The sequence below is a fragment of the Phragmites australis genome, chromosome 2 (assembly GCF_958298935.1).
Source record: "Phragmites australis chromosome 2, lpPhrAust1.1, whole genome shotgun sequence".
NCBI classification, from domain to species: Eukaryota; Viridiplantae; Streptophyta; class Magnoliopsida; order Poales; family Poaceae; genus Phragmites; species Phragmites australis.
Genome location: NC_084922.1, coordinates 39,866,350 through 39,879,647, shown reverse-complemented (window position 1 = coordinate 39,879,647; position 13,298 = coordinate 39,866,350). Strand labels below are relative to the sequence as shown.

At 41.4% G+C, this 13,298-nt stretch overlaps 1 protein-coding gene across 1 annotated transcript; it reads left to right on the top strand.

Moving 5' to 3' along the window:
- Nucleotides 1-9,454: 9,454 nt before the first annotated feature.
- On the top strand, nucleotides 9,455-11,890 carry LOC133908813 (glutathione S-transferase 1-like). Its single transcript, XM_062350982.1, has 3 exons — nucleotides 9,455-9,775; nucleotides 10,912-10,960; nucleotides 11,203-11,890. The coding sequence occupies exons 1-3, from the start codon at nucleotides 9,626-9,628 to the stop codon at nucleotides 11,646-11,648; spliced, it is 645 nt and encodes a 214-aa protein (XP_062206966.1). The 5' UTR covers nucleotides 9,455-9,625; the 3' UTR covers nucleotides 11,649-11,890.
- The last annotated feature ends 1,408 nt before the right edge of the window (nucleotides 11,891-13,298 follow it).

The window sequence follows — 13,298 nt, the reverse complement described above, 5'->3', positions numbered from 1 at the left end:
GAATCATCCATAGAGGTCACCATCTTCAATTACTGTAGCAGTATGTTCGGCACCGACAACCATCATTTTCACACAAACACCCTACAAACATGGGACCATAAGCACTCAGCAGAATTACATAGGATATTGACAAATGGTGACAGTTCTCCCACAGAAGCAACAATAATAGGTGAGGCCCGATGTTTGCATCACCATTATATGGGAAAATAGTGACATCACATATATGATGCATCTCGTGACAATAGAAATTCTGCTGGTATTTGGGTCTGAATCAAAACATATGCACTAAATTATGGCATCCAATGCTTCAAATATTTGTGATTTTACATACAATTGTTCCTACACATAACAAATTGGATTTAAAAAGTAATCATGAATCAATATCCAAGAACAATAAGGTGGTCCAAAATTTTTCCTCGTATAATCTAGATCTACTCCATATCATATGTTAAAATTGTTGGATCGACTTTTTCTTAGGAAAGAGTAATAACATTCTTGTACCTCGAAAGCTTGAATCTTTTGTGGGAGCACCGAGTCTTGAGAGGTTCCAATACCTAAATGTCCAAGTTACGGCCCCAACTAAAATAAACAAACGATCTTCAGATAATAAAATAATTGTGTGCAAAATTCAGATACAGAAAGTTGTCGAGATGCTCGTATAATCTAGATCAACTCCGGTAGGGCAAGCCGCCGAGGCGCTCGGTGCTGTCAGGCAGAGCGGTGGCCGTGGAGCGAGCGTGCTTCTCCGTGTGCTCAGATGATCTTGCCAAGGTTGGCAGGCCGGTCGATGGAATTAACGTATTGGACACCTGCTTTAAAAAAAGTATTCCTTTTTTTTTCTAGATATATACTATAAAATTGATCACTTTTTATTGAACAAACAAGTCGAGCGGTGAAATGTTTTATGGTTCGCGAGCATAGACGTTAATTACTCTCACAATAATCATAATTTTGAATTGATGATGTTGGTTGGATGAGTTGTGAGAATGAGGCAAGATGTGTGCGGTGCTAGGGGTATCATCTTCTTCGGAGGAGTTTCTCAGGTAGTTCGAGAGAGGAGCCTGGATACCGTAGACCGCTTGCATCGTTTAAGCACCGTCTATCGGTGCGATTGGCTTTAGCACTTTTTCGTACTTGCCACATGCCCGGATATGGGACGGATGAGTTGAATACTTTTGTAGTTGTGGTTTTTTAGCGTGCGAGTCGATGGTGTCAAGCATGAGAGGCCGGTTTGCTCCAGGAGTAGTTTTAGATGACCACCGTACCTATTGGCGTATGATCAAATAGTTGAGGCTTATTGGGAAAGGTTGACACAAATACCCATTATGTGGACTTTAGTGAGTCACGCAAGCCAAATGATCCTCAAGTCGTGTGGGTCCAGAAGTATCCCTGCAGGGTGTAAAATCAATTTAAATTGCCACGCTCTCGGTTATCAAGCACGCTTATGTCCATTTGCATCGGTCGTAGAGTCACAAATATGGGATGTTTGGGATGGATGGTATGCTAGGAGTGTATATTGGTTATGGTGAGATACGATGGTTCTATTTATAGTTATGTTTATTTTTGTTCTAGCTATGTTTATGTTTCAAGTTGATGTCTACAAGATAGATTGGTATAGGTGTTCTAGTGTAGATGCTCACACAATTATATCATGTTTGCTTTCGTATAATGAATTTACTTAACTTTGTGGATATTTTCTTGCTAACAAAAATGCATAATCCTTAGAGTCAGGTTATTTATATGTACCCACTACGGATTAAGTTTTGAGTACTTTCGTACTCACACCGCTTATTTTCTTTTCAAGTGGAGTTAGGTGACGGCTACTCTAGCCCTCGGTTCTTGTGGGCAAATGATACCACCAGTTTTGTTTCTTTAGTTTTGATTTTCCGCTGTGATGTTTGTCGTAAGTTAACGCTAGATGAGCCTTATCGTTTGTTTTTTGTATCAATTTATTTTTCTTGTAATCCTGTTTCTTCATCATGTTGTGGTATTCATGTTGTTCAGGTATGTGTAGATAATAGCTTTTCTAGGAGTTAACAACGCACACCTACCGGGACCGTCGGAATTATATTCGCTTTAATCATCAATGGCTACTAATGTTGTGGTGAGATGAGGGTTAGTACGCGGCGCGTCGAAAGACATGCGTGGGCTAGCTCTTATCTTGTTAAAAAATGATCGTCCTGGTGATTAATTTGAATTTATTTTAGATGGATCCTGACAGCTTGGTATCAGAGCATGGTTGACTGTAGATCAGAGTAGTATGGTGGTCCTAAGTAAAATATGTAAACTTTACTAATAGAACTCACTAACCTTTAATTTCGTGCTCTTCTTATAAGTTGTATTGTGTTTGTTGATATGACTCAACTTGTTCTTAACTCACCTTATTCTCTCACGGGTTAAAGGAGAGTTGAAAACACTCTTCTCCACAAAGAAAGCAAGGAGGTGGGAGAAAGCTGACAGTGCAATGGTGGGAGTTACCAACAAGAGACGATGCGATGAAGATGCGCGAGGAGCATATCTTCGGCACCAAGGTGTTAGACTAAATAGTCACGTAGGCCTCAGGGCTAGTTGACAGCTTGTTAGTCGAGTTTGAACAGATGCGAGTTAGGGCGTAGCTTTTGTTCGCGAGATATATAACGTGTTAGCTATATTATGCCTATAAGTGTAATCCTAGGTGTGAGATCGTGATGGGCTTTGCGGTTAAAACGTGTGAGGTGTTAATTGATTTACTACTGACTTTTGCATAAGATGCATTGCTTAGTTCGACATGCAGGCCCATGCGACACTTCACCCTTGAACATGCATTATCGTAGTTGCATTGCTTTAGCGTTGGAGAAAGTCTGTCCCATTAGGATGTGTTGCTACCAAAATAATCCATCCCTCGCCTTGTGGCGGTGTGTAGCCCATCGCCCTCATCCCTAAGTTACCGAATCTTGAAACGAGATTCTTTTTTAAGGGGGGAGGATTTGTCACAACCCAAAAATCTTAATTCGGTCGCTAAGCATACATAAGCATTATAGTGTTTCAAAATCGTGTTTTAAGTATTTAAAACATTTTGAAAACGTATGTTTTTAGCGTATACGCATTTCCACCATGTATGTTGGGTCTCCCTAATCATCTCCAAAACTCTAATCGTACCCAAAACCCCAAAACCCCTTAAACCTTTTAGAAAGAAGCAGGGAAGAAACCCCCCTAGTGGTCCAACCGAGCTTCCGTCGGTCTAACCACCAGTAGCATGCAGAACTCCCACGGTCTCTGCTCCCAGGCGGTCTGACCGAGCTACCTCACAGTCCGAACGCCAGTACAAAGAACCGCCACTTAAGCCCTCGACCAGCACATATCCATCCACCCACCGTTCCGTTTCTCCCCCACCGAGTGAAAGAGAGAGAGAAGAGAGAAGGAGGAAGAGAAGAGGAGGTCCCCACCCGAGCTCAACGGAGACCGAAGATCGAAGGAGGAGATCGCCCACTAGTCTCCCACGTTGTCCCTGAGCTCATCCCCAAGCAACCCCTACGCCAGACCAAGTCCGAAGCGCTTCTTCCACCTCTAGGCCAGTCGGAGCACCCTGTAGCGAATCCACACATCGGAGCTTTCCCGAAGCCGGCTAACCCACAAGCAAGCTTCCCCACACCAAGGTAAAGCTCTCCAACACCCTTTCCCCTTATTTCCCACAAGTTCTTCCACTCCCCATAGCCATAGATGTTGATCCATAGGGCCCTAGCTTTTGGCCCCATGAATGTCACTTAAACTACCTAAAATAGGTTTTCCTAGTCGCATATAGCGTTTAGGTGCTAGCTTTGGCCAAAGGCATCGCTGGAATCATTGTCGGTGAGCTCACCAAGTGCTCCCGGCCGAGCACAGCGGTATGATCGTATTTTCTAGCGGTCTAATCGTCATTCCAAGAGTTAGACCGCCTAAGGGTCCGGTTTGACCGCCAGACCCTGAATCTCTCTGCATGGCGACGATTTAACCGCATTTTTCCATGGTCCAACCGTCACTCCCAGCAGTCTGACCACCCATGTTGGTAGTCTAACCGCGGTCAACTCAGATAGAACTGTTTTAGTGCATTTCACTGTTTGCTGTAACTTGTAAAATTCATAATAGATTCTCTGTAGCTCTAAAAATTATGAAACTAATTTTTTTGTTTCCATAATAACCTAGTCTACCTATTAAAATTGTCTCATTCCATAAAATAACTAATTAAAATTCTGAGATAAATCAATTAGGTTAAGGCTTCATTAATTCACCGTTAATTCTTTACGAGTCCAAAATTGGTGAAACCAATTATGCTAGTTTTATTATGACTTCTTCTAACTAGAAAAAATATTTCATGCATAATAAAGTATGTTTTATAGCATTTCATAGTACTTATTGTGATGCATAATTTCCTTTAGCGCGCCGAACCGGAGAGTAGCAAGTTATCACGAGGAGGTTTGTCATTGATCCTGAATTGAAGAAAAGCAGAAAGGAAAGCATCTAAGTATACTACACCTCTTATTTTGGTGCACCTATTATTTTGGATCATGTATCGTCTCAATTGATAAATTATGCTTTAGGTATGTTTGCATGTCGGGTTCCATGGGTAGAGCCTATTTTGATGCATTATTTCCCCCACCATGAATTGTTGATTATCTATATTCTTGTAACCTAGGTTTAATATAACTTAAAAGTTGCTCGTGATGCTTAGCAATGCACAGGTCACCGGTAGAAGTCGAGCGGTTAAATGTTTCATCGTTCACGAGTATATGCATTAATTACTTTCACAATAATCATAATATTGGGTTGATGATGTTGGTTTGATGAGTTGTGAGAATAAGACGAGATGTGGACGGTGCTAAAAGTATCATCTGCCTCAACGGAGTTCCTCGGGGTAGTTCGAGAGAGGAGCCCATATGTCGTAGACCTCTTATATCGTTTAAGCATCGTCCGTCAGAGCAGTTGACTTTATCGCTTTTTCGTACTTGTCACATACCCGGATATGGGGTGAGTTAGCCGAATACCTTTGTAGATGTGGCTTTTTGGCGTGCGAGTCGATGGTGTTGGGTATGAGAAACCGGTTGGGGTATCCAGTTTGCTCCGAGAGTAGTTCTGGATGACCCCCGCATCTATCGGTGTATGATCAAACGGTTTGAGCTTATTGATAAATGTTGACATGAGTACCCCTTGCGTGGACTTTAGCGGATCACGCAAGCCGAATGATCATCGAATCGTGTGGGTCCAGGAGTATCCCTATAGGGTGTAATGAATGTGAGATGTTTGAGATGGATGGTATGTTGGGAATGTATGTTGGTTATTGTGAGATATGATTGTTTCATTTACAGTTATGTTTATTTTGGTTCCATTAAAGTTATGTCTACATGATAGATTAGTATAGGTGTTCTAGTGTAGATACTCACACAATTATATCAAGTTTACTTTCGCATAATGAATTTACTTAACTTTATGGTCGTTTCCTTGCTAACAACCAAATACATAATCCTTGGAGTCGGATTATTTATATGTATCTACCATGGATTAAGTCTTGCGAGTATATTCGTACTCATGTTGCTTATTTTCTTTTCAGGTGAAATTAGGTGCTGGCTACTTTAGCCCCCAGTTGGTTGCCTTGTGGGCAAATGACGCCACCAGTTTTGTTTCTTTAGTTTTGTTTTTCCGTTGCGATGTTTATTGTAAGTTAACGCTAGATGAGTATTGTCGTTTGTCTTTTATATCAACTTATTTTTTCTTATAATCTTGTTTCTTCATCATATTGTGGTATTCATGTTGTGGATAATAGTTTTTTTACAAGTTAGCAACGCACACGTATCGAGATTGTCGGAATTAGATTCATTTTAATCATCGGTGGCTACGATTGTTATAGTGAGATGAGGGTTACCACACGACACGTTGAATAATATATATGGACTAGCTCTCATCTTATTAAATGATCCTTCTTGTGATTAATTTAAATTTAATTTAAATGGGTCCTAATTGTAGGTCGTCCTTTCCGAGCATCCTCCATTCTGCACACTTACACCGATCAAAACGTTCCGGACTCTGCACGAGTCCGGATTAGTTATCCAGCTGGATTCGATGGACGATGAATTCAGATGTTGGTAATCAAATCCATGTCTTGCGTGTGACAAATGTTGTGGTGTTTTACACACCTCTATCCGGTGGGCAAGGCCGCAAGTCAAACTTATCGCACGCGAACTTGTAGGCTTGAAATTCGGTCCATTACAAGCTCCTCATGTACGGCCCATGGGCTTAATTAGTTTGATTGTACTCTTAACTATTTGAAGTCCATACGAATTTTATTGACATTAGTATAGGGTATCACTAATGACGAGTGCAGAGAGAGGCTCATCTACTTTTTTTCTTTCTCTTTCTCCTCTTACTCTTATTCTTTCTCTCTTTTCTTTTTACTCTCCCTCGTATAGAAAAATTATTAGGAGACTTAAAAAGGGGCTTACATTACCTGCAAAGCAGTATAAGGGCTGGAGCCTCTGGATCCGCTTTTGGTTTCAGCCTACTTTAATACAACGTTTTGTCCTGATCTTTACGTTAATTACAACCTATGTATAGTACTAAGCATAATTACAGATCATGCCAATCCTTCTCTTCAGTATATAAAGCTTGCGTTTGATCAAACCTGTTGTTGTTTCTTCTTCTCCAGATGACTTTACTGCCCCACAAATGTATTTTCTTATTTACGTTGACTGCGTAGTTGCATTGAACAGAGAGCATACTGGCTGCATTGGTCTCTTAGGTATGTCAATGCATCACGTTGCTTACCGAACTGGAAGGGAAATTTCCACTAGCCTACATGGACACACGTAAGATAGTTCTTTTGCAGTGAAATTTGTATTGGAGATGTAGGTGAGGTAATCAAAGGATGAACGAATATAAGTTGGGTGGAATGAACGGACGAGTCGAAGAGATAGATTATGGGTCCACAAGTATACGTGGAGTTGCATTTCACTACTGAAATAGCAAGTGATGAACAAGTCAAGCTAGTGTTAAATTTGTAGTAAAGACAAATGAGAACTCGGAAGATTCAACATGTTTAAGGCAGGTTAATTGCATAATATAGCCGCGACGACTCGCTAAAGCTCTGAAGATTCAACATGGATACGTCATTTACATTGTCAGTATATCGCGCCTTGGCTTCCATCTTCCGACCATTCAGGAGAGTGGACTTCCCTGTGGCGCTTGGCCGCCGGGCATCAGGAGCCTCTGGTGGCGAGACATCAGAGCTGACCGATCGAACTCCGTTCGCTGTTTCGGAAAGCCCACGAAAGTGCAAACCAAAACATCGTTCGGTGTTCGTGTTGCGGCTGCGCATTTGCACACAATTGATCCATGGTGCACCTGCACAATCTACAATCTACCGTCACTGCTGTGCTGCTGGATCCGATCTTTGGCAGTTAGGACCAACGCCTCCGGTAGCCATGGCCATCGTAGTCACCAGGATCGAGGGGTGAATTTGGGGTGGTATGGATGCATTTGAGTTGCAAGTGGTAACACACAAAGTGCATGAGTATGTTAACCGTTCTCTCATCCGCCGAACCAATACGTTATTTTAGACGAAGACGAAGAAACATCTTTATTCCGGCCTGCATAAGGTATGCACTCAACCACCGCCGAACTAATACATACATGCATTGGATGTTAGATGGGTAAGGAAACTTAAGATTGGATGATAGTTTTCAGTCCTGGATTATAGTTACTCCGAATTTCAGAGCAGCTAGTTATCTGCTCCAACGTGCATTGTTTTATTTCAAACATCTAGCCGGTCTGCTTATGCTTAAGCATGATTTCCTTCATTTCTCACTTTCTTATGTCACACTTGACTTTCATGGGCGCTTGTGCTTCTGGAGATGCCTTTTTCCCCCTGTTCGTTAGACGCTGATGACATAAAATTAAACTCGTCATCGGGGCCCATCACGATGAAGGATGTGGAGTGGGTAAACAGAAAAGGGGTCACATTTTCTTTTTTTTTAAAGAAAACTGAAGTGTGTCATAGTTTTTTTTTTGGTAGCAGTTGGGCAGTGGCTTCTTGCGATGAACTAGTAATAAAAAAGTTAGCTATAGGAGCAGTAGCCCGGACAAACTCAGCGTTTTGGAACGGTTCACCTTTGAGCCAACAATAGAGGATTTGGCTGACACGTACACATCACATGTATAACCAACGATTAAGTTTTTTCCCCATTAAAAAACGATTAAATACCGGCCACAAGTTGAGCTTCTCTTATGTAGCCGCTGACACGTACACATCACATGTATAACCAACGATTAAGTTTTTTTTCCCATTAAAAAACGATTAAATATTTTGTTACGATGAATTGTGTACTTTTTTTGAAGGAGTTCGAATTGTCTACTTAACAAGACTGACGCATGCACATCACACATATGTATCGCCGTTGATTTGTTCAGGATTGTCTAAGTAAGAAGGTTGCACGTTGCACGGTGTCCAAAATTTCCACTTCTTGTTGGTGCTCTGTCGAATTTCACGTATCATGTTTCCCCTAATACCGTTTTAGTTTTAGCCTTTTTCCTCCCAGAAATGATTCCAGTAGGTAAACACTATGAACTGTTCTGTACATGATGAAGAACTTCCTTTTCTCTTTTCCTTTTTTAGACAACATGATGAAGCTCGTTCCGGCTAAGCCAGTAGCATCAACAACCAAACAATACAAAATAAAAAGAAAAAAATTACAAAAACCCACTTGCAAGCTAGTGGGTTTTCAAATACTCATTTTCAATCCTAATTCCTTACGGTCTGTAAGTTTTATTTATTTTAAAATACCCTATGTACCCGATGACCAACCTTGTGACCACTCTAGCATTCATCTAGATGCTTAATTTGCCCAGACAAACTTGCATACCAATTTTCTTGAAATTTGCTACAGCAACAACCGAGAGGTTGTCACCATCACACGCTTTTACGATCCTTCCAATTGGGCGAGCCTTGGTTACCATTATTTATATCGAGTATTTTACCACCTTCCAATACTATGTTAGACGAACTCATCCATATCTAGAGACCACGTGATAACAACCGAAATAGGGAAATTGAAAACACATAAAACTTGCCGTTGTTAGAGCGTAAAGAAAATTGAGATGCAGTTGCATATTCGAAATCCCGACTTGCAATTAGCAATTTTCCCAAATAAAAAAAGTGCAGCAAAACACGATAGAAAAATGAGGTTGCCGAAGCATCCTGCACCAGCAAAAGGGAGATATGCGACGAACCTCCACGGCTCCACGCCTCGGTGGCGCATCGCACTACCGAACGTAATCATTTGCGTTGCTGCTGGAAGAGTACTCCAACTACTACTCGCCGTGCGACTCGTGGGGGTAAAAAAATATGGAGTACTGTGCCGCGCACCTACCCGCTGTCCCGCTCCCGCTCGGCCACTCCTTCTCAACAGCCACACCAGCCCACTAAAAAAAAGCCACACCCGCACCCGCACCCGCACCCGCAGCTCACTTCCAAGTTCCAACCCGTCGCCTATTAAATGGGACCCAACCCGATGCGACACTTCGCGAAGCGAGAACGAGACGAGGGAGAAGAAACGGAAGATCAGGGAGGAGCGGAAGCGGCGGCGAGGAGGAGAGAAAGGGATTCGAGTGAGAGAGAGAGATGGCTCCGATGAAGCTGTACGGCGCGACGCTGTCGTGGAACGTGACGAGGTGCGTGGTGGCGCTGGAGGAGGCCGGCGCCGAGTACGAGATCGTGCCCATCAACTTCGGCACCGGCGAGCACAAGAGCCCCGAGCACCTCGCCCGTAACGTGCGTATTCCTCGGTTGCTCTCCCTCTGGTTTCGGTGTTCCTTCTCGAGATACGAGTTTCGTGCTCCGTTTTTTTTTATCGTCGTTGTGTCGTCTGGAGAGGTGCTGCTCTCGTGCCTGGCCTATCGGGATTCAAGGGGGGTTTAGGATTCAAGGGTAGGGTTTGGTGTGGGACATCAAGGTTTAGGAAGACAAGAACTTTGTTTTGCAGATTACAAGCAGTAAGTTCCAAGATCGAGAAATTAAAGGTGTGAATTTTCTCTAGGTCGTTTCAGATTGCCCAAAAATCCGGGCATATTGGCCACTTCACCACTTCCTGCACCCACCACCGACACCACCCAGGCACCCACCTCCCCCTAACGAAATGTATAGTTTTACCATCTTCCGCGATCTAGATTTAGGGTTTAGGGTAAAAGTAGAACCTAGATTTGGCCTGGGCGAACTGGATTGAATTCCTGAAACTCGATCTGGATAGGGGTAGGCGTGCTAATAAGAAAGTGGGGATTGTCCGTGCTGGCCTGCTCGGTCTGGTTCGTCCCTCTTTGGCCTGGTTCTCTTAGCTCGATTCGGTTCGTGTGCTCGGTGGTTAATCATTTGGTTTGATCTAGCCAAGTGCAAGCAAGATAGAGAAAAGGGCAGTGATAAACTGGGAAGTTCAGGTGAGGGGAAAAAGTGAAGCCGAGAAATTGATGGCATCCATTTGGACTGGCCATGTTTTTGGTTTAAGCCGAGTTTAATGCAGAAATAACTGAAGTCATATACTGTCTGCAAATTAATTAGATGTGCAATTTTGCATTTTGAACTTAAATATATCTTTTGTCTCTTTAAACTGTTGAAAAAGATAAAAACATGAGAAGGATTTCTTGTATATACTTTGATACAACTAGCCTGGTGGCATAGAACGGGAATTGATTCAATATATGTATGTTTTCAGCTTGTTTATGATGTAGCGACATGTCTTTACTAGCATGTGTCACCTCTTTGAAATTTAATATGATGTACACAAGAAATAAGCTTATGTGAAGGTCATTGAAATTTTTATCTGGCAAGCATGTAGCAGTTGCATCAGAACCGTGGCATCTGATTGTTAAAACTCACTGTCCTGACTCTTGATTTGATTATCTATTTCTCTGCAGCCGTTTGGTCAGGTTCCTGCTTTGCAAGATGGTGACTTGTACCTCTGGGGTATGATGCTATCTCCTGGAGATCCCTCTTTAAAAAAATTCTCTGTAAATACAAGGAGAGTTGTTTTCAGTACAATGCTTGTGACTGTTTCTTTTATTGTTGGTGCTATTACCTTTTCTATAACTTACAACAAGGCTATCATGTGGTTCGATTTAAAACAGTTGAACACTCCCGTAGAATCATTGGGCATCTATCAATGTTGTTGATTATCTAACTTTATTCTTATTTTCCCTCTGTGTTAGAATCACGTGCAATTTGCAAGTATGTAAGCCGCAAAAACAAACCAGAATTGTTGAAGCAGGGCGACCTCAAAGAGTTAACAATGGTGGATGTGTGGATGGAAGTGGAGGCCAATCAGTACACTTCTGCAATGGATCCCATTCTCTTTGAGTGCCTTATCCGTCCGATGCTTGGGGGAACCACTGACCAGAAAGCTGTCGAGGGGAACCTCGAGAAGCTGAAGAAGGTGCTCGAGGTGTACGAGGCGCGTCTAACCAAGTGCAAGTACCTGGCTGGAGACTTCATCAGTCTAGCTGATCTTAACCATGTATCTGTCACCCTTTGCTTGTTTGCGACGCCCCATGCATCTGTGTTGGACGCGTATCCGCATGTGAAGGCATGGTGGGCTGGCCTGATGGCGAGGCCATCTGTTCAGAAGGTCGCGGCACTGATGAAGCCATCTGCTTGAAGTGGTTGTCCTAGCGCAGGTGGTCTATGGAATAAGCCGAGCTGTGTGACTGTGTCTGGATGTTTGCTTGTTGTTCAGGTTTTGTGTTGATGTGTCTTGGATGTTGAATATTCAGGCTTGTGTGCTGCGATGCTTGTTATCCAATCCAGGACTGTGCTGAAGTGAGCATTCCTGTGCTCCTGTCCCGAGAACCTTTCAATAATAAATTCTACCTTAGGTACCTGGACCTTGGTAATTTCTCATTTGTTGCTTCAGTTGTCAGTTTTGCTGCTATCATGAGTTCATGACAAATGCATGGTCCAATCGCTTCCTGGAAATCACGTGTAGTTGATGTGTTGAGGAATATGGATAATGTAGAATGGGAATAAGGGAGGTTGTTGCTTCTGAGCTCGCTGGTTATGCTTGGCGGACATATTTCTACATTTGTGATAACTGAGAAAAGATGAAAGCCTTCTCTTACAAATTTCTAGGCATAGCTTTCATGCATCTGTTCAAAACTGTTCAACACTACAAACGTGCCGTTGACATGAAGACAGCTCAAAGCATGGTGGCTGATAAATGATGAGCATCATGTGCACAACTGACAGCGATCAGTTTCCTGCAGATATATAATTTCCTTTTCATCTATTATATTATTATTTGAAAAGAAAAATAAGCTATCACGTTCGTTCTCAAAATCACAAAATTACTATATTAATCGGAAAAAAAGAAAATATCTAAACCACTCCTTATTATAAACAGAGGTGGAGCTTCATGTAGGCCAACATGGGCCATGGCCCCCTGCCCTTTGTGATTTACCATTAGATTTGTGCCTTCTTAGCTAGTTAGACTGCAAAAATAATCACATGTTTCCTTCATAATCTGTTGTGTTTTGATATTTGGCCCCTCCTACATTTCAAGCCAACCTCCGCCGCTTGTTATAAACATTTAACGATTTAGATTAAACTAAAGAATCTATATTAAATATGATTAATAAATACCTAAATTCGGAATTAAAATTATAAAAAAGTAGCAGTTCGATTTCTATATGGGTTGGGAAGCAAAATATCTAAATAAAGAGTTTGAATAAAATGAAATTAATAATAATTAAAATTAGGGTTAGAATAAAAAATAAGGATCCATATCAAATATAGTCTTATAAAAAATCAAATTATTATAAAAAATCAAATACCTAAATAAAGAGTCTGTGTAAAATATAATTAATCAATTGCTGAAATTAATAAAAAAAATTCAAATTTCTTATTACGATAATAGATTAAGAAGCACCGTATAACTTAAGATTATCACATCAAGTAGCCAACAGGTAAAGGCACAGTACGCAGACAAGTAAATATATTCTTATTTTGATTGAGCTGACTATACCTAATACACGATTTTGACAGTTGATCAAAACTGATATGAATTGAACCAATACGATTCGGGTACAAGTTTGGAGTATAAATGATTTTCTTTCACTAACATAATTTTTATTTCTTCTTATAATTTTATGCGTTTCGTAACTAAATAACACTAACCTCGAAAAAAAACTAAAATACTAAATTTTAATCAAAGATTATCGTAACAAAATATTATAGCGAGACTAGTCACGCTATTAACGTGAGGCATCTTGCTAGTTTTCCATAAAAGAAAGTATCTTCCGTTCATGTGTTT

Bases quoted from the DNA above. Each gene is read 5' to 3' on its own strand.
- LOC133908813 (XM_062350982.1), top strand. From the start codon at position 9,626: ATGGCTCCGATGAAGCTGTACGGCGCGACGCTGTCGTGGAACGTGACG. The intron at 9,776-10,911 runs GTGCGTATTCCT...ATTTCTCTGCAG, and splicing joins CCGAGCACCTCGCCCGTAAC to CCGTTTGGTCAGGTTCCTGC. The intron at 10,961-11,202 runs GTATGATGCTAT...CCTCTGTGTTAG, and splicing joins TGGTGACTTGTACCTCTGGG to AATCACGTGCAATTTGCAAG.